The sequence below is a fragment of the Condylura cristata genome, unplaced genomic scaffold (genome assembly GCF_000260355.1).
Source record: "Condylura cristata isolate star-nosed mole 26May11 unplaced genomic scaffold, ConCri1.0 scaffold00038, whole genome shotgun sequence".
In the NCBI taxonomy this organism is placed as follows: domain Eukaryota; kingdom Metazoa; phylum Chordata; class Mammalia; order Eulipotyphla; family Talpidae; genus Condylura; species Condylura cristata.
In genome coordinates this window covers 910,421-932,380 of record NW_004567139.1, presented here as the reverse complement: position 1 = coordinate 932,380, position 21,960 = coordinate 910,421, and the positions used below count along the sequence as shown (strand labels likewise).

At 40.9% G+C, this 21,960-nt stretch overlaps 2 protein-coding genes across 2 annotated transcripts in view; one reads left to right on the top strand and one right to left on the bottom strand.

The window, feature by feature from the left end:
* DDX42 (DEAD (Asp-Glu-Ala-Asp) box helicase 42) overlaps positions 1 to 16,040 on the bottom strand; it is a 35,177-nt gene extending 19,137 nt beyond the window's left edge. Inside the window, exons 1-3 of the mRNA XM_012733066.1 lie at positions 15,916 to 16,040; positions 3,285 to 3,521; positions 1,920 to 2,070 (exon numbers count right to left, since the gene is read on the bottom strand). Of these exons, the coding sequence (XP_012588520.1) occupies positions 1,920 to 2,070; positions 3,285 to 3,505 (372 nt within the window). The 5' untranslated portion in view covers positions 3,506 to 3,521; positions 15,916 to 16,040. The remainder of the gene's footprint in view (positions 1 to 1,919; positions 2,071 to 3,284; positions 3,522 to 15,915) is intronic.
* Positions 16,041 to 17,132: 1,092 nt separating this feature from the next.
* Positions 17,133 to 21,960, top strand: part of CCDC47 (coiled-coil domain containing 47) — a 19,006-nt gene continuing 14,178 nt past the window's right edge. Inside the window, exon 1 of the mRNA XM_004693432.2 lies at positions 17,133 to 17,195. Within this exon, the coding sequence (XP_004693489.2) occupies positions 17,133 to 17,195 (63 nt within the window). The remainder of the gene's footprint in view (positions 17,196 to 21,960) is intronic.

Genomic DNA, 21,960 nt, shown 5'->3' with positions numbered 1-21,960 from the left:
GTTTTGCACGCTTTGCTTGCATTTTAGTTCTGAATATTCTTGCTAGTAAGAATATTCTGGTAAAAATAGACGTGTTCTAATTTTTCTCATACCACATAGTCCTGAGTCCTTTTTTCCTGCTATTTGATAAGAGATCAGAGTTCAGAAAATTATTTCTCTATGGTTAAAAAACAAACTATAATGCCAAGTGTAATGATTAGCGGTGCTAAAAGGTGGCGTCACTGTCAAGACAGTAGGGATTGATGGTGTTATGGCGAACACCAAAAGGCATACCTTGCCCAAAGCAGATAACCATGTAGGAGTGCAGGTTTAGTATCACTAATCTTCCGTTTATCAAATGTCTAAGCTTTTAGATTAAAATATGAATTAAAAATGGGGCCTCACATTTAAAAAAAATCTTTAGACCAAACAGAAACACACCCACATTGAATTCTTTCTTCCCCACTTGTTCAGAAAAGAGATGAATTCTGGCTGTCTACTTCAGAAAGCTGGTAAATGAGGAATCTGGAAGGACTTTCATAAGCAATAAAGTAACAGTTTTTGAACAAGAGGTATACATGATCAAAAACAAGCTTATATTACCCTACAGCTATATACCACATAAAACATGCTTTACTTTCTCTATTGCTGTGTACCATACATATATATGGGGGAGCAGTCTATGAGAAAACTTAGACTAGGCAAAAATTAATGAGGGTATAAAATCAGCATTACTAAAGTGGAAGAAAAAAATAAAAGAATAGATAAAAGATATTGTTAAAACTGACAGAACTTGGCAAAAGACAAGAGGACAGGCCACATATATACTAGAAAGAACTAGGGCCTAGAGAAGATAAGACTGGATTTGAACTACCAGTTCTGCCATAGTACCAATGTGACTGGGGGTCTGGGAGTTCTGCTAGAGTTCAGTTTCCCTATGAGTTACAAAAAATTAATTTATATATAAATTTTCTGCCTACTCCCCACTATTCTTCTGAGGGCTAAACGAAATAAACTGTAAATATGCTTACTTGTCTGCTAAGAAGAAAACGTGTGTGGAAGGGAACAAGTGATGATAACTTAAGGTAACTGTGTTTTAGTACTGGTGGCATGAAGGGGAAATAAAAGATGAGGTTGAGGAGGATAGATGATGAATTGAACTGAATGTGTGAGAGGAACACAGCCATGAAAAACATCCAATAGGCTTCTAGAACAAGAGAACTAAAATCAAAGACAGTATGAAACTAAAGTCATGAATTATTCACACAGAAGTTAAAAAAGATCACTAAGGAATATACAAAGAGCAAAGATAGCAATTCAATATAGGGAATTATAAAAGAATGGTCATATGTGAAAAAGTAGAAAAGGATCATAAAAATGATAGGTACTAGAAAATGTTATGTGGTTTGTTTTGTTTTTGGTACAAAAATGATATATGGTAGTTAGCTTACAGAGTTACCTTACAGAAATACTGATGGACAAAATGTTATATCTGGATTTACTTTAAAATAATCTAAAACGGGATTGGCCTAAAATGTTAACTGATAAAGTATGGAATAGGGCTCATGGAGTTCATTTTATTCTTCTACTTTATGTGTGCTTAAATTTTTAAGTGACTAGAGTAAGAAATGCCAAAGATGTGAGAAAAGGGAAAAAATGCAAAATCATGAGTCTAGAGAGAAGAGTTTCAAGAAGAAAGTGGCCACAAGTATCACTGTCTACAGGAAGGTCGCACATATAGATGATAATGCTGATATAAGAAATAAACAGTAGTTTTATAGTAGTTGTGGCCGAGTGGTGAAGGCGATGGACTGTAGAGTACAAGAGCAAAATTCTCAAAAAAATGGCAAAAAGCAAATTCACAATGAAGACTGAAGCACTGGGTTAATATATATTTTTGATTGCTATAAATGTTAATGAAACAAAAAGTTGATACATGCCTCCACCTCAGCCATGAAAGCTTCCAAGGGATCATCATCACTGTCAGAATCGATCGGTTTCGAATGGAATTGCTGGCGGGTAGGTGAGTTTTCAGCAGGAATGTAAGGTAAATCAACATTGCTAGAGTCTTCTTCCTCATCTTCAAAATACCTAAAAATTAAGATGCAGATTGGAAAAGTGTATATTTACTAGACTGAAATCAGTGATTCTTTCATTTACCAGAAAATTGTATTAGTGTGTCTTCTATTAAGAGATTTAAACTGCAAATTAAGAGACCTCTAGATTGTGGTCATGTTAAAGACCTCTAGGCTATGCTTAGGGACTTAATTTATTAAGTATAATCTAATACATACAAAATTCTAATATTGCAACAAAGTAATCACAGCAGACTCCCCATTTCAAGAGTGCTTGTTAAATCACATTTTTCAATTTGTTAAAAAGGATGAGTTTTCAGGCCCTTCCTGGTGGTACAGTGGGTTAAAGCACAACACTACAAAGCTACCACAGCCACTGCAACATGAGTTTGATCCCTGGTCAGGGAGGTGACCCCAGATAGTGGGTCCTGACCTGCCTGCTGCTGCCCCTGAGCAGTATATTTCAGTCAGTTTGCCTGTTTTGCTCCCCACTCTGTCTCTGGTGAAGCCTTTCACTTCTGCACCTCTTGCCTGAACCCCAATTCTATATGCATAAATAAATAAATCTTTAAAAAAAAAATCATTGGTAAATGTTTCTGGAGAACCAGGGGCAAAAATTCAACATTTTCCTACCACTGTAAGATGTTACAACATGTGGTTCCCCACTGACCCTCTCCTGTCTCCTTCACTGCCCCCCTCAGCAGTGTATTTCAGTCAATACACCTGCTTTGCTCCCCAATCTGTCCCTAGTGAATCCTCTTACCTCTTGCCACCAACCCCATGTCCACAATTCTGGCCTATATCCCAGTTCTTTCACACAAAATAAATATACATTAAAAAAATAAACTTCAGATGTTATAGCATGATATGTTTTACTCAGGAGATGATACAGTTCCTGCAATTGCCTGTGTTTACAAAATTTACAAGTTATCAACAAAAAATTTCAGTGAAGACTACCAAAAACCAGTTGAATTTTTTAAAAATTCATCAATCATATTTAGTTTCTGTGATTTCAAGTCCTTTTTGGAATAAGTAAAGATATAAATAAGCAGATAAATACTACATTCATTACAACTGACAACTTGTAAGGCAAACTGCATTTCAATGAGTTAAGCAATTTATGAAGTCATTATTATTTTAGAAATAAATGGTTTCTTTGTCCCAATTTCTATTGCTGGAAGACTATCTCAAAGTCCTAACTTTCATAAATTGGGAGAAATTACCACTTACGCATTTTCTTCATCAAAGTTGGCCCGTTTAGATCCAATTTTATAGAAAGAAGGGAGCTGTGGTGGAGCTGATTTTCCAAATCCAGAAGAAGAGCTGGTTGCCCCAAAGGCACTATGGGATTGCTGAGGAAGTTTTGGTTCTTCCTTCTTCCCAGCACTAATGGCAAAACCTCCAAAGCCAAATCCTCGCTTAGTGCCAGGGCCACCTTTATTCCAGTTCATGGTGTCAGTGACTAATCTATATGGAACAAGGCAGAATAATATAAATTTATTAAAAACCCACTAATTTTTTTTTATCTTTCAAGCTCTATGAACAAGTCTATTTTCAACTTTTGCTTTGCATATGCTAATAATCTCAACAAAATGACCGGATTTACTAAATTACTAAAACACTGAAGAAATTATTATAGGGATCTCAATCTCAACAGATACACAGTATTTAATATCCCCGTCAAAAGGATTTGATTACTAATTTAACATCTTACTAAGTGTCAAAAACATTCATAAAGCTACAAATATTTTGAGGCCTGATATGTCCTAGGCTTGTGTTAGGTAGTTGAAGATGCAAGAGGACAAGACTCTTTATCTTTGCCCTCAAGGGATTTACATCTACTAGGAAAATAGGTCAAAACAAAAACAAAACACACACACACAAGAGACAAAAGCAAACTATGATTTTAACATAATGTAATGGTTGCCAAAACAGAGGCTGAGATGCTATTATCACCTGAGCCTAAAACTAAAGATTATCCTCTGGTAGTGACAACTGAAGAATCAAACCGAAGTTTAGAATCAAACCTAAACTTTAAAAAGTGCATCTATCTGAGGACTCCCTGGAAGCACAAGTTAAAATCAGCACTATGAAGCTATCCTCAGATATGAAGCACGAGTTAGATCCCTGGCCAGGGAGGTGATCCACATGGCACAGCAGACCTCTCCTGTCCCACCTGCTGCTCCCGTCAGCAGTGTATTTCAGTGGAACCACCTGCTCCCCACTCTGTCTCTGGTGAATCCTCTCACACGCTGCACTTCTGGCCTGTACTCCAGTTCTTGTATGCATAAATAAAAAAATCTTTTAAAAAATATACATCTATCAGTATAAAGTATCTATGTAATTGCTTTAAAGGTTATTCATGAACCACACCGTTAATAAATTTCCCACTGGAGCACAATCCAAAAAGAAATCAAGATTCATTGTTAAGTTGCCTGAAATATTAACTTGGCCTACAGTTAAGGATCATAAAGAAATTGCCTAAGATCTGATAAAATCAGTTTAAAAAGTGTCTCAACTCAAAAAAAAAATCTTTTATTCAACTATACAAGTTACCTAGAATTCTCACCCAGATATATTTTGTTTATATCTTTTGCTACTTTTCCTGTGTGCACACACACACAATTTTTAAAAACTGAAAGCGTGCTATACATATTTGGCTACTGATTTCTTCACTTAATAATATACTATGAACACCTTTAAATGTAAAAAAAAAATTATTCAGTAAATTTATATAATGTTGTAAAACATAGCTATAGCTTTGTGTATTCCCTTAATTTCCTAAGGACCAATGTTTAATGCAATTACTTAAACAAAAGAAAGTGTATTTTAAGTTTTAAGCTTTTTAATTATAATTTATACTTATGGAAAAGTGTCCCATTACATACTGAATAAAATTAAAGACATAAAACAAGATACTATGTATCAATCAGTATATGTAGAGACAGCTGGAGATCTGCCTATGAAGATGAAGTCTGATTTTTACTTTTGCCTTTGTATTAAAGTTTCCCATTAATAAGGGAAATTAAAATGTTTATAAGGTACTCTGAAGCCAATACAGAAAAAAAGACCTAAAAACTGTTTTGTTTTGTTTTGTTTGTTTTGGTGTTTTAAAAAGCAATGACATTATTAACAAAAATAGAACTATTTTTAGGCTTCTATCTTCCTCCCCATCTATACCTTCTAGGTTTTGTGTGAAATGCTATTATATAGCCCTGACTTCTGTCTATTCACTGTATTAAATTTGATTTATGCTATATCAATCTCCACTCTTTGGCTGCCCACAATACCAGGTATTTAAATACTAAGTTCAAATCCCAGGTAGGGACTGTCTTTACTCATGTAGGACCTTTTATAAAAGTTGAGCATGACTAAGATAATTATATACTTAATAAATACCAGTTTACCAGAACTTAAGATCATCTCCTGTTTTCTTCAGGAACCCCTTAAAGGATCAAATAATTTTAGAGATGAGATTAAGAAAGAATATTTAAAAGCAACTAAATTTTAGCATCTGATATTGTTTAACCAATCTGTTATTCTGCCTTTTATATAGAAGTTATTCCTAGCAATAAAAATGATGACCCCAGAACCCCAATTTCTTCTGTGCTAAGTCACAGAAGTCAGAAAATAGGCAAAGGAAGGATGGGGATAAACCATTTAAAATTACATAGCTTTTGGCCCTCCCTGGTGGCGCAGCGGGTTAAAGCACAGCATTGAGAATCTGAAGCCACTTCCGCATGAGTTCGATTCCCGCCTGCCGCCTGCCCCGGAGGAGACCACATGGCGAGCCAGACCTCTCCTGACCCGCCCGCTGCTTCCCTCAGCAGTGTACTTCGTAGATCTGCCTGTTCTGCTCCCCACTCTGTCTCTGGTGAAGCCTCTCGCCGCCCCTGAGCCTCTGGCCTGTACCCCAGTTCTGTATGAATAAATAAATAAATCTTTAAAAAAAAAAAAATTACATAGCTTTTTAACCTCCTAGAAGGAAAATTTCAATGGTTTACTCAAAGTTTGCTGAGGAACACAAGGCAGCATGTTGCATGCTAGCTATATAAGATATAATCCCATTTTCAAGGATTTTAAAAAAAAGATTTATTTATTTATGCATATAGAACTGGGGCGCAGGCCAGAGGTGCAGGGGTGGTGAGAGGATTCACCAGAGACAGAGTGGAGAGCAGAATAGGCAGATCGACTAAATACACTGCTGAGGGAAGCTGTGGGCAAGACAGGAGAGGTCTGCCATGTGTTGATCACCTCTGGGGCTGGGGACTGAACTCATCTATCTGAGACTCCCGGGTGGCAGGACTGAACCTGTTGAGGCTCCCTTGCAGTGCTGTGTTTTAACCTGCTAAGCCACCAGGGCGGGCCTCATTTTCAAGGATTTTACAGTGTAGTCTTAACCAGTTTAAAAAAAAAAAACAAAAAAACAAAGATGTAGGGCCCTCCCTGGTGGCACAACAGGTAGCACACCACTATGAAGCTACCAGCAATTAGCAGATACTTCAGCATGAGTTCGATCTCCAGCCAGGGAGGTGACCCACATGGCGCAGCAGACCTCTCCTCTCTTGCCTGCTACTCCCCTCTGCAGGGTACTTCGTCAATCTGCCTGTTCTGCTTCACACTCTGTCTCTGGTGTATCACTGCCCCTGCACCTCTGGGCTTTATCCTAGTTCTGTGTGCATAAATAAATAAATCTTAAAAAAAAAAAAAAGAAAAAAACTGGGACTACAAAAAAATATATTCTAATGAAAGTACTGCACAAAAAACTGGAAATAGTTCAATGCAGCTAGAGTTAAATTTGGAAATTGCAGGAAATGTTCAGAGAGACAGGCAGAGACCAGATGAACGGTTTAGTATTCTATGCTAAGAATATACCATGTACCTCTATATTCTGCCAGTTATAAAGAATCATTATTTTAGGTTTTAAGTAAAAAGAGGACATGTTTCAGAAAAGTATTTGAGGAAGACTAGATAAGAAACAGTAGAAAAAGTTGGAAGCAAGAAAAGAGGTTAGGAGGTCATTATAAAAATACAGACGTAAAGTGACAAGGTGAAATAGGGAGTTTGATCTAAGTTATATAGTATTTATGGAGAAGAATGAATTAGGATGTGTGACAATTAGATGTGGAAAGTAAGGAGGCAGAGTCTAGAATAACTTTGGAGGTTTCTGGTTTTACAGATTAGGTGAATGGTGATGCCACAAAGAGATAGAAACCTTGATAAGCCAGCCTTGGGGAAGCAGGCAGAAGGTGAGATGAGCTACAGAGATCACAAGAAGGGTCTGTAACTGCAGAAAGGGATCTGCAGACAGAGTTTCACTAAGAAAACAAGAAGTAAAGGTACCTTTACTATACCTAACATGTACCTTAGTAAAGGTAAAGCTATAGATTTGATATATGGCATGTGCATTTGATATTATGATATAGGTAAGTTAGAGGGCCCTGAGTAAGGAAAGCGGTTAAGACATATCTTAGGGTACAAGACAATATTTAGAAATGGGTAGGGAAAGATCAATTCACATGGAAACTTAAGAAGAAGAAGGATAGTAAAAAGTAGTAATACAGATTAAGTTTTAGAGGCTCAATGTTAAAAACAAAAGAGAAGTCAGTTCAGAACTGTAAAGGCTCCATTGGATATACAATCAGGAATCAGCAATCAGCTTTAATGGAGCAGAAAAGGCAGAGTTCAGGAGCTCAAGGTAAGTAACTAGTAAAGGGTTAAATAACAGATCAAGAGAAACACACATTACTTTCTAGGACATTTATCAATGACAGGAAGGAAAGAGAGAGGTATCAGCTAGAGAAATTTTGTTACAAAAGAAATGCAAACATGTTTCTATTTCAAAGAGGGTAATCTGAAGATGTAGGATGAGGGGGAAAAAAAATCAAAGAACAAGGCTCCAAGATAACTGAAGCCCTCCTCTGCTTAGGCTATAAAAATTAATTTGCATTTTCTAAACAAATACTGCCTGGAGAAGAAACATCTACTAAATAGCTAATGATATGATCAAAACATAGTAAGAATATTTAAAAATTAACTTTAGTACTGATATTTGTGGATCCGAATCGCTCTCTCTCTAATTCTCTCTCTCTCTCTCTCTCTCTCTCTCTCTCTCGCATATTTCTAAGCCTTTCCTTAGTGATGCCGGGCATATCCTTCCTATCAAACTGATATAAAGTATCTCTGAAACTTCACCTTTGTTTCAAGAAACACCCCTCAAATTGGTGACAAAAACTGGAAGAAAAAAAAAAAAAAGGGTCTCCCTGGTGGGGCAAGGAGCTAAGTAAGTCTCAGCACTATGAAGCTAAAGGCAGCCACTGCAACAAGTGTGATCCCTGGCCAGGGAGCTGACCCACATGGCCCAGCAGACCTTTCCTGTCTCACCCATGGTTCCCCTCAGCAGTGGATTTCAGTGGGTCCACATGTACTGCTCGCCCCTCTGTCTCTGGTAAATCCTCTCACCACCAAACCCCATCATGTACCTCTGGCCTATACCCCAGCTCATGTATGCCTAAATAAATAAATCTTAAAAAAAAAAGTGAAAACACTTACTAGCTTCAATGCCCATATATGCATGGCACCTGACACTTAGGTAAGCTCATTAGGCTTCATTAAAAATAAAGAACTTGGGGGCCCTCCCTGGTGGCGCAGCGGGTTAAAGCACAGCACTAAGAAGCTAAAGCCACTTCCGCATGAGTTCGATCCCCGCCTGCCCCGAGGCGACCACATGGCGTGGCAGACCTCTCCTGACCAGCCCGCTGCTCCCCTCAGCAGTGTACTTTGTCGATCTGCCTGTTCTGCTCCCTGCTCTGTCTCTGGTGAATCCTCTCACCCTCTGCAAATCTGGCCTGTACCCCAGTTCTGTTTGAATAAATAAATAAATCTTTAAAAAAAAATAAAAAATAAAGAACTTGGGCCCTCCCTGGTGGCGCAGAGGGTTAAAGCACAGCACTGAGAAGCTAAAGCCACTTCAGCATGATTCCCGCCTGCCCCCGAGGAGACCATCTGCCACACCTCTCCTGACCCGCCCGCCCGCTGCTCCCCTCAGCAGTGTACTTCGTCGGATCTGCCTGTTCTGCTCCCCACTCTGTCTCTGGTGAAGCCTCTCGCCGCCCCTGCACCTCTGGCCTGTACCCCAGTTCTGTATGCATAAATAAATCTTTAAAAAAAAAATAAAGAACTCAACGATTAAAAAAATAAACACACCAAACAATCTAATCCAAAAAAATGAGGAAGAAGCTTAAAAAGACAATTCTCTAAAGAAGATCTACAAATAGAACAAAAATGGAACACTGTTGATGGGAATGTAAAAAGGTTTAACCACTATGGAAAATATGGATATTCCTCAAAAAATTAAAAGTAGGCCTCCCGTGCCTAATCCAGTAATTCCATTTTTGTGCATATAGTCAAAGAAGATAAAACAGGATTTCAATGAGATACCTGCACTCCATGTTTATCACATTAGTCACAAGAGCTAGACATGGAAACAAACCAAATGCCCATCAATGAATGATTGGATAAAAAAGATACAAAGGGGCCTCCCTGGTGGCTCAAGGCATAGAAGCGCAGCACTATGAAGCTACTGACAGTCACTGCAGCAGGAGTTCTATCCCCAGCCAGTTTGCAGACCAAAATTGTGCAGCAGACCTCCTGTCTCACCCATTGCTCCCCTAAGCAGTGAATTTCAGTCCATCTGTCTGTTCTACTCCCCACTCCATCTCTGGTGAATCCTCTCACTTCCCACACACACCACACCTCTGGCCTGTACCCCAGTTTTTCTGTGCATAAATAAATAAATCTTAAACACAAAAAACCAAAAAACCAAAAAAAAAAAAAAAAAAAAAGATGGGCCTCCCTTGTGGTGCAGCAGGTTACAGCACAGCACTAAGAATCTAAAACTACTGCAGCATCAGTTCAATCCCCAGCCCTGGAGGTGATCCGCATGGTGTAGCAGACCTCTCCTGACCCACCTGCTGCTCCCCTCAGCAGTGTACTTTGTCAGTCAGCCTGTTCTGCTCCCCGCTGTCTCTGGTGAATCCTCTCACCCCCTGCACCTCCGGCCTGTACCCCAGCTCTTTTAATGCATAAATAAGTAATTTTTTGAAGATTTATTTATGCATACAGAACTGGGGTGCAGGCCAGAGGTACAGGGGCAGTGAGAGGATTCACCAGAGACAGAGTGGGGAGCAGAACAGGTGGATTCACTGAAATACAATGCTGAGACAGGAGAGGTCTACTGCACCATGTGGGTCACCTCCCTGGTGTAGACTGAAGTCATGCTGAAGCAGCTGCGGCTAGGTTCATAGTTTTGTGCTTTAAACTGTTGCGCCACCAGGGAGGGCTCCAATAAATAAAATAAAATTTAAAAAAATACTGATGGTGTTTAAGGGCATAAAACTCAACAAGCAGTAAATAATCCATAGAGATAGAAAACACAACATAAGGAATATAGGTAACACTTTACAATATAAGTAATGTGATGTCACTACAATAGTAATCACATTAATAATACATGAATGTGTCAAATTAGCATCCTGCATACCTTAAATTTATGTTACATGATAAATTTACTAAAAAAAAAAAAACTTACCTTATGTTCATCAAGATGGCTACTATTTAAAGAGGAAAAAGAAAAAGAACAAGCTTTGGCAAGGATGTAGAGAACGGGATCCCCTGTACACTGCTGGTGGGAAAATAAAATGCTGTGAAAAACTGGTTCCTCAAAAAGGTAATCATAGAACTACCATATGACCCATGGAGGAGTTAGTGTCGAACAGATGCAAGTTTCAGTGCTACAAGATAGTCTTGCCCACACTATGGTGTTAATGGCAGCAAAACAATGTGGATGTATTTAATGCCACCTAAAATGTAAGATTTTTATAGACTTAAAAAAAAAAACAAATTTAAATAGAATCAAAATCTAAGTATTAGGATTCCATCATCATAAGTATTTTTAGCTTACTTTGTCCAATTTGAGAAAGGGATGACGCTATCAAGATTGTAGTCTAGCTGAAATACAAACACACTTGTGAATTCAACTACATTTTTCTCTTTAGAAAAGACTGCTTTTTAAGTAAAGACAATTTAAAAAGAATTAATTGTATAACAGAAAAATAAACAAAATTTAATCATTATTTACTTTAAACATAGCAACCTAGGTTGGGTCTAAACATAGCCTAGGTTGGGTCTTAGTAATAACATTTTTATATTGGTCAATAATCACTTTCTGTTTCGCATCCAGCACTAGCAGGGACACCTCTCCCTTCCATCTCCAACTGCAATAATTTCCCAATTATGATATACAGCCCATAAACAACTAATCAATAAATTATATTGAATGCCTATTATGCAGACACTGTTCAAGGTGCTGAGGATATGGTAATGGAATCAGACATAGCCCATTTCAGGAAGCTCAGTATGGCCCAGGAAAGGAGGAAAAAAAAAAATCAAATAATGTAATTTCAATTAAAAAACAAAACAAAACAAAACAAAAAACTGGCCCTCCCTCGTGGTGCAGCGGGTTAAAGCACAGCACTGCAAGCTGGCCATAGCTGCTTCAGTGCAAGTTCAATCCCCGGCCCCTGAGGTAACCCACATGGCGTGACAGACCTCTCCTGACCCACCCACTGCTCTTCTCAATAGTGCACTTTGTCAATCTGTCTGTTCTGTTCCCCACTTTGTCTCTGGTGAATCCTCTCACCTCCCCTGCACCTCTGGCCTATACCCCAGTTCTGTATGTACAAATAATCTTTAAAAAAAAAAAAAAACCAAAAAACAATTATTACAGAGGAAAGTCAAGTAAGGACTCTTTTAAGATGACTAGCATGTGACATTTAATAAGTAATCCCTCCACCCCTGTGACTGTAATGTTTTAAATTTTTTTGTCAGAGAGACCTCCCTGATGATCTCAGAGTTAAGTCTCAGCACAACTACTAATGTGGCCTAAGTTTGATCCCTGGCCTGGGAGCTGACCCACATATGGCACAGCAGGCCTTCCTGTCTCCCCAACTGCTCCACTTAGCTGTATATTTTCAGTGGATGCCCTGCGATGATACCCACTCTGTCTCTGGTGAATCTGCTTAACACCCCCACCTCTGGCCTACACCCCAGTTCTTCTATGCAAAAATCAATAAATAAAATCTTACAAAAAATGAAGTTCTGGCAGTAACTTCTACAAAAAAAAATTTTTTTTATCATAAACATTATGGTGATGTAGGGGCCTCCCTGGTGTCACAAGAGGTTAAAGCACAGCACTGTGAAGCTATCCAGAACCACTGCAGCATGAGTTCTATCCCCAGTCAGGGAGCTAACTCACATTGTGCAGCAGATCTCTCCTGACCCACCCACTGCTCCCCTCAGCAGTGTTATTTCAGCCAATCCATCTGTCTGTTCCCTGCTGTCTCTGGTGAATCCTCTCACCCCCACTCCCAACTTCTGGCCTGTACCCCAGTTCTTGTATGAATAAATAAATGTTTTTAAAAAATGTTTAAAAAAAAAAGGCAGGATGATGTACATCTTGGGCTACAAATTTCTATAATCTACGAGAAGTGAATACATGTGATAAAGTATAAAATGTGATATGTCAGCAAGAAAAAGATCTGAAAGAGAAAATGAATTTCTACCATCTTTGACAGATCTAGGAAAAGTAAAGATAAGCATTTATACTCAGTAAAAACTTGAAGTTGGGGCGTGGCCCCAAAATTCTTGATGCTCACTGCTGATCCAGTCACTCCCTTGAATTCAGTAGTTCTCTATAATAACTCAATCAGATTGGAAGGAAACCTTCCATATGGCAACAACTATTTTACTATTTATGTTATCTGGTGGTTTTCCCAAAGGCACTTAACTCCTGGATTCCCTCCTCAGCATATCTCACTATACCTACATCCTTACCCACCTAAGTCCTATCCTTCAAAGTCCATCTCAACTACTAACTCCTAAAACTAGGAATGAATACCACTGCCCCAAAGGAATGGTATTTCCTTTTTCAAACTCTAAATAGCTGATGTTTAATTATAACTATCTGTATACTTGTTTTATATCTCCAACTCCATGTTATGAGTCTTATGTATGATGACAAAGGTTTGGGTTTTTTGGGAATGCTTTCTAGAGTAGATACTCATTACTCAAGTTTATTCAATGAACAGGACACCCAAAGAGATTTCCAACTTGGCTGAGAAGAAAATTTAGAGATAGCAAAAGTCCTGCTTGATACAGTTAGAAGTAAGATACAGGAGAAAATCCTAACAAGCATAGTAAAGTAGTTCTGATTAACCAGGCTATGCTCAAATTCAAATTCATTACCTTAATTGGATATGAACCTCAAGGAAGTTATTTAGTTGCTTTAGGCCTCAGTTTCCTTATCTGTAAGGTGGTGAGAGTATCAGCTACCTCATAAAGTTAATATAAACAAGTGAGTTTATGTACTCCATATATATATTATTATATGAGTACATATATTATATACCCCATATATACTTCAAAGTTTGGCATCAATACAATATTGTCATTATATTTATTCTTTCTCCAGAAGATCTCTATCAGTAGATCAACCTAGACATCTCTTTTATCTCAGAAACTCCATACAAACAAATGTCAGATGACAGAGAAGATGTCAGCGATCACTGTAAGCTGACAAGTGGGCAGAGGCTTTGTAAGAGAGCACTGAGCCAGGTTAGGGACAGAAAGAAGCAAGCTGAGTAGAGAAGTGTGGAGAAGGACCTTGTAGGGGGCAAAGGTAGAAACAGCAAAGGCTAATAATAAATAAGGATAAGCATGTGGAACGTTTACTTGGTTAGAGTTTCTGTTTTGGGCAATGGTGAAAAATAAGATTATAATCCAAATGATTAAAAATAGACAAAAATCACCTGTTTATAAACCAAATTACTCCTTTTGTATTTTTGCAGGTAGGAGTTCAAATGACAGTTAACTAATATCTATTTTACCGAATAATCTGCCTTGAGAACATTTCACACACTATAAACTGAGAATAGGTACAAAACCCAAGAATTTCATCATATTCTTCTAAAGGCAAATATAAGTAAATGGTGAATTACACTAATTTCAAAGACATTCCTTTCCTCTGTATTAAAGAAACAAAAACTGCTTACAGGCATATCAATTTGATATTCAATACAAAGGAGTTTATAAAATATATGCCTTCATAATTTCAGTTATTACAATGTAAGTCAGAATTTACCACACCTCTGATCAAAACCCTCAGATGGCTCCCAACCAGGAGCTAAAGTGACATTCTCACATGGCTAAAAAGTCCTGGTGGTTCTGTGCCCTCCCCAGGCGCTTCCTCCCATCACTGCCTCCTCTGCTCATTGCACCAAGCACTGTCCCTCTAATAGGCCAGAATTGTCTTCTTAAAGACCTTTAACACTTGCTGTTCCCTCTGCCTAGTACATTCCTTTCTTCTGCTATTAAAATGGCTCATTTGGGGCCCTCCAAGGTGGTGCAGTAGGTTAAAGCACAGCACTAAGAACCAAAGCCACTTCAGCATGAGTTCAATCCCCACCCTGGAGGTGACCCACATGGTGCAGCAAACCTCTCCTGACCCGCCCGCTGCTCCCCTCAGCAGTGGATTTCGTCAGTTGGCCTGTTCTGCTCCCTGCTCTGTCTCTGGTGAATCCTCTCACTGCTCCTGCACCTCTGGCCTATACCCCAGTTCTGTATGCATAGATAAATAAATCTTAAAAAAAAAAAAAAGACTCATTCTCTCACCTCCAAGTCCCGTCTATAAACAATTCCCTTACTTTAAAATGTACAACACCCCATTCCTCTTTCCAGCTTTATTTCCTCCCAAAGGCCCTAATTATCTTCTAATAGATACCACTCATATGGCTGTTTAAATTTCTTTTCTTTCCCCCAATGAAAAGCAAGTTTCTTGAAGGCAAAGATCACACACCTGGGACAGTACTAGAGAACAGGCACCCACAAAATATTCTTGAATGAACTGTAAACTAGCCCAGATGATGTCCCTTCTAGATAGTGAAAAATACAAATTACTTTTTTAACCGCCGAACGTCTAAAAATTAACTTTGTATTTAACACTTATTGCTCACTTCCTAAATGCCAGTATTGGGCTTGGCTCTGAACAATACTGTATAGAATGGGGGAGAATAGAGAGAAAACCGCCATTTACTAAAAATAACAACATACAAGAAAGCCAAAAGAAAGTGACAGCCTCAAGGAATATGGGCAACGAAGTAAAAGCTTCACGACAGTTATAAGGAAGCAGTGTGATTCCCCCAAACTCCCTATTAGTAGTAGTTTCCCCTTATAATATGGAGAGTACGCTTGCAACTTGACATCAAGTATTTACTGACACCAGGGAAGGCTCTTAAATAGGTTGCAAAAAAGTTTGCGTGATGATGGGGTTGCTAGTCGCCGACCTACTCAAGGCTGCACAAAAAAATCACCTTGTTTTCTACTATGCTCAGACCTGGCAACTTTGCACATCAGTTCCCCCAGACCAGGAGGCCTTCATCTGCCAACAGCTAGGTAGTATCCTCCCCGTGGCTACCCCTGCTTCGGAACCCGGCACCCTGCAAATCCCTTCCCTAGCGGGCGGGCTGGCGCCGCCTCCGGAAAACCGCCAAATGGGCCTCGGTAAGAGTTACGGGAGAAGCGGGAACAGAGGGGGAACGACGCGGCTAGAAAGGACCCCTCCAGGCCTCAGCCCCGCGCGCATTCCTACCCCTTTTACCCCTTCCCGGCCCCAGGCCTCCGGTGTCCCGAAGCTCCGCCGACTCTTTGTTAAGCCAGGCCGCGGCTCCCTGGCCCCTGATAGGCCCCACAGTGGTTTCCAGCGGCCCTACAGTCGTTCCAGCGGCAACCCCGCCTCCGGACCCACCTCGCACAACCCGCGGCCGTAGCTGCAGTCGCAGCTGTCACCGCCGACGCGGAGAGAACCCCAGGCCGAGGTACGCGCGGTCCAGGCCGCGTCCCGCCGCGCTCCTGCCTCTCCGCCCCCTTCGCCGCCGCCGCCTCTCAGCCCGTTGCAGACTAGGAGAAGGGGGGCCGCGAACCTGACATGCGCAGTGGGGAGAGCGCGGCCCAGGGGGCGGGGCCTGGAGCTACGGCTCCCGGGAGGTGCCACGGCTCGCGACCTTAAAGCTCCAGAACGCCTCGGACGCCGCCAAACATTTTGACAGGACACTGTGGGGAGGAGTGTCCGTGGCCCGTCTGGGCGTGAACCTGGGTGTGAAGACAGAGCAGCAGTGACCGGGAGTCGTCCAAACAGCCCCAGAAAAGGGCTTGGGCGGAAACCATATTTACCTAAAACTGTCCCCTAGATGCTGTTCCTTTGCAAATACAACTTGGGGAACATTGCTCCGCGTACCTCTGACCACGTGGTGCCACTGAGCAGGGCCACCTTTAGCTTCGGGAGTACTAGCTTGCTGGACGGCGACTGAACCCTGAGGAGGGTTGGGCTCAACTTGAGCAGTTCCGGCTTTGGGGCCACGATGACGTCATTTTCCCGGCAGCCCACTTCGTCTCACGGGCAGGGGGAGGCGGGCTGGCGCGGCGCGGGAGGCTGCGTCTCGCCCTCGGTTCTCCGCGCACGCGCGGGCGGACCGCACGCATTCTACGCAACGGACGGTGGAGGCGACGTGAAGAGTGGCGCGGCGTGACTGAGCTGCCTACCTGGCGGCGTCCTAGAGGCTTCCAAGGCAGCAAACTGCAGAGACCGCGCCGGCGGTGGCCAGGCTGAGTGGCGGGCGGGGTAGCGCTGGCGGCCGCGGGAGAGCTGGGCGGGATCTCAGCCTCCGGTACAGGTAGGAACCGGGTCGGTGGAGCCGGGCCGGGTCGGGCGGGGCGGTGATTTGAGTTGCTTGGCCTAGCCCAGTCTGGTTTCCCACACAGCCCCCCGAAGTCCGGCCTGTGGTGACGTGTATCACCCCCTCCCACCTTCTTCCCACTGCTGACTTTCACTTTTTCCGATTTTTATTTTTGTAAACAGCAACTTTGACGGCTCGTTTTCGGGGTGATTTTAATGATTTGGGGGAACGTCTCCACAGAGCTGTGAGCAAATGCCAATCAGAAGGGCAAAGTTAGCGCAGGCGTTCCATGGCCACCGGGAGGACCTGGGAGGAATGCAGTGTAGACCTGAGGATGAGTGGATTCTCCGTGGTGGGGAAAGATCGCACACGATGCCTTAATGGAAGCAGCAGACTCTGTCGCCCGTCTTCTCTGAAGTTTTATAACCTGGCGCTTGTTTCTGTTCAACACGTGTGAGGAGACAGGAATGGTAGTGTGATTTCCAGAAGTCTCATCGCCTAGGCGGCCGATGTCAGACAGGCCTAATGTAAAATGGCTAAAGGAAATGAATGATCAGCCCCACTTTGTCCCCTTTCGTTTCGAAGACCAGACTCCACTGTGAGACTGCTGTTTGCGCTTGTGTTCCCTGCCCCAGCAGTTCCAAGACTGAGTGGCCTGGCAGAGTTGTGTGTTTGAGAAGTGAGTTGACAGGTGCAGCAGGGAGACTTGTAAGAGGAAAGACCAGGCTCAGATGGCTTGGGCAGTTTTAACCTCAGTAACCTTGAAGGAGCCCTGTTCAAGGGCTGACTTAGCTGAGGAATGACTGGTGTGAACCTTCTAAGTGGACATTGAATTTGAAGTGATCAGACCTTTTGGCAGACAGATAATCGCATTGTGCCAATGTTAGACTTTATTTGCTTCTATTTGGGGATATTTAAGACATCTGAAAAGGGAAATATCAGGACAGAAGGTTTTTATATCTCCGTGTTGCTAAGGCACAAAGGAAGGAATGGAAGTTAGTGTTTATGGCATCTCCTGTAGGGCAACTGGCGAATAATTCCCTTTTTGTATATGTGAAACTGGGAATTTTAAGTAATTAGTCCAAGATCATATGGCTGCCAAATAGCAGACATTCTCAAACAGATCTAACTCCACCAAAGTTTAGGCTGTTTTTCATATTTCTTCTCCTTTTGACGCTAATCAAAGATCATTAAATTAGGAGTGTTTGGAGACACATTATAAGCCTCTTTGAGGTTGGCATTGGCAAAAGTATGTTTTTCCATTCAATGTCCTCCATTGCTAACCTCCAAGATCAAAATTTAGAGGGATGTGCTATTTAGCCTATCCTTTATGGCATTTCTTAAAATCATTTGTGCATTTCAAAATTTACGAACTTTTCCAATTCTAAGAATATTTCTAGAGCATTCACTAGTTGCAAAATACTGGACAATAATAACCTTTGATACTGAACATCTGGCTCCTTTAAGAATTTACTGTGCTATATAAGTATGAGGTACAGAATGTTCACTATACTGGGGACTTGAAAGAATGGCATATACACCTTCTTGTCTACTATTCTAACTCCCTGCATTCTTATCACTTACCGCAATTGCCAATAATGCTTTCTTCATTAACATTAGGAAATTTTTGGTGCATATTTTAATTGCACTTTATGCAATAGTTGAAACTGAGCTGTTCCTTCTCAGAAATATACTGACTTCTGTAATACCTTTTTTGTTTGTTTCTTATAGCACTTTGATTGATCTCTCTAACCATTCTTTGTTTCCCATTCCAGTTCTTTCTGATTTCTCTTAGCTGTTATGCTTGGTTATAAGTTTTTTTTTCAGAATTAGACTTGAAATTTTCAGTTTGAGAATTTAAAATTAATCATCTGGCCCTACCTGGTGGTGCAATGGGTTAGGATGCAGCACTGCAAGCTGGCTGCCACTGCTTCAGTGCAAGTTCGATCCCTGGCCCCAGAGGTGACCCACATGGCACGGCAGACCTCTCCTGACCCGCCCGCTGCTCCCCTCAGCAGTGTACTTTGTCAATCTGCCTGTTCTGCTCCCCACTCTTTCTCTCTGGTGAAGCCTATCGCCGCCCCTGCACCTCTGACTTGTACTCCAGTTCTGTATGAATAAATAAATCTTAAATAAATAAATAAAATTAATCATCTACCATATTGCCTGAAGTCATTACAAATTTCTCAACAGGTACTAAGTTGAACTTACTGCTCCCCACTCCTTACCTCTTGTCCCCTCCCCCACTTTTTCCTCCTTTATTGTTTTTCATATCAGAGATGACTTTGTCCATCTGCTCATCAAGCCAAAACTTAGAGTCACTTCATATCTTTCTCACATTCCCTAGATCCATTTATTTTATGCTGGAAGGTGTAATTTTAAGTTGCTTTTCTCTTCATTCCCGATACAGTTGCCAGTTCAGTCTTGCTTATCTCTTATCTTAATTATTCAGTCACTTCCTATTTTTCCTGCCTCAGGTATCCTCCAGGTTACCTCCATATGAGGCTTTGGGGTTAAATTGTGCACACTGTCATTCATTACTTAATCTCCTTTAGTTGATTCTAATTATCCAAACTTCTTAGTGTAGCATAAGGATCACCATGATCTGGCCCTGCTGCTCTTTCCAGCCTCATTTCCCACTACTTGGTTCTGTGCGCTCCATCATATACCAAACTCCAGAAACAGGCATTTCAGGCCTCTGTGCCATAGTTGTTGCTCATTCAGTGCCTCTTATTGAATGAATAAATGTTGATTTTACTTTATTTATAAAAAAATGCTTATAAAAAAGTACCTTATAATAAAATCAGAAAAATATAAAGTATAGGCAAAATAATATAATCCTGCCATATAAAGTACCTGCTCTTCATATATAGCTGTCCTTTTAAACCTCCATGTGTGTTTACTTCTAAAATAACATGAGTTCTAAATATTTAATAACAATTTTTAATGGACAAAAAGTAAATTTGCTTTTTATATGTACCCATAGTTTAACAAATGGTTTCAAAATTTCACTGTCACAAGTAATACTATAGCATAACCTTGACGCTAAATTCTCCATTTTACGGTTATTGAGGAGTCACATTGTACTTCCTTGGCATAGTACCCAAACAGTGATCAAGTGGTCGCTTTAGAAATCAAGTGAGGAAACACCAGGATTTGATGGCTTGTTAGATTTCAAATGCAAAAGAGAGTGAGAATAACTTACTCCTTTCAGCAACTAAGACTGGAAACTGGGGCTAATAATAATATAGAAGTAGAGAAATTCAGGCACCTGTTGATATAAAGATGAATAGAACATAGGTCTACATCCTACAGCCTGAGAGGTAGACAGTCTGCAAACTAAGAAGTTTTGCATTTTTAAAACATTTTTTAAAGAAGGATTTGTAACAGACCATTACATGATCCACGAAGATTAAAATAGTTACTCTGGGCCCTCTCTGGTGGCACAGCAGGTTAAAGCACAGCACTGAGAAGCTAAAGCCACTTCCACATGGGTTCGATTCCCGCCTGCCCTGGAGGTGACCACATGGTGGGGCAGACCTCTCCTGACCCGCCTGCTGCTCCCCTCAGCAGTGTACTTCATCGATCTGCCTGTTCTTCTCCCCCTTCTGTCTCTGGTGAAGCCTCTCACCGCCTCTGAGCCTCTGGCCTGTACCCCAGTTCTGTATGCACAAATAAATAAATCTTTGGAAAAAAATACTCTGTGACCCTATATCAGAAAAGTTAGTAGGGCATCAAAGTTGACATGTCTGTGCTGTGAAATGATGGTAGAAGACTGGTGTTTCATGAAAGGGAAGACTAGAAATAGAGCCTGAATACATTTGATGGTTGAAATCTACTCCTCAAACTCTAGCACTAATGTTCTACCTTTTAAAAAGTTTTTATTTATTTATGCATACAAGAGGTAGGGTGTAGGCAAGAGTTGGGGGGGGGGTGGTGAGAGGATTCACCAGAGACAAAGTGGGGAGCAAAACTGGCAGATCCACTGAGGGGAGCAGCGGATGAGACAGGAGAGGTCTGCTGCACCCTGTGAGTCAGCTCCCTGGCGAGGGATCCTCAGCTGCGGAAGCTTTGGATAGCTTTATAGGGCTGAGACTTTACCCCTTGTGCCACTAGAGAGGCCCTGTTCTCCCTTCTTTGGCAAAGCCTTATTTAAGTTTTTATTGTCTTCCATGTAGTGAAGAAATATTTTAAAGACAGTAATGTAAGGCATAGCCACTGGCTTACATTTGAGAAGCATCAGAAAAGTGATTTATAACAAGGATTCTGAAGGCAAAACTGGGATTAAATCATATCTGTCATTTAGTAGTTAAGTATCTCTATGCCTCATTTTCCTATCTGTGAAATGGAGCTATTAATTGTGCCACTTTCCTTAAAGAGTTGCTGTGAGGATCAAAATAACTGCTTTTTTGTAAAACCTTCAGGACAGTGCCTAGCATTTTCTTTCTTGAACACAGCTGTTATGATAATGATATTCACACATGCACATGAATGGTGTTTCTATTCACATGTTACTTTGTTACTGGTAGATATAGTTACACCTCATTCTTATTTCCCAGTTCCTGTGCAAAGTTTTTTAAGGACTCTTGAAAATGCTTGCTGAATACTCAGTGTAATTGGAAAGTGAATTTTAGAGAGGTCAACCTGAAGAAATTAAATGACTTTTTCTAAGATGTTCTAGTGACAAAATCCACACTAGAACCCAAGTTTTTAAAATGTACCTCATTGTTCTTAATTTGATGCTGGGCCCTTCCTGGTGGCGCAGAGTTAAAGCGCAGCGCTGTAAAGCTCTCAGCAGCCACTGAAGCATGAGATTCAATCCTCAGCCAGCAAGCTGACTTACATGGCGTGGCAGACCTCTCCTCTCTCCCCACTGCTCCCCTCAGCAGTGTTTTTCAGTTGATCTGCCTGTTCTGCTCCCCACTGTATCTAGTGAATCCTCTCTCTCTCTCTCATACACACACACACCCTGACACTTCTGACCTGTACCCCAAGTCTTGTATGCATAAATAAATCAATCTGTTTTTTTTTTTAAAGATTTATTTATTCGTGCATACAGAACTGGGGTACAGGCCAGAGATGTGGAGGGTGAGAGGATTCACCAGGGACAGAGTGGG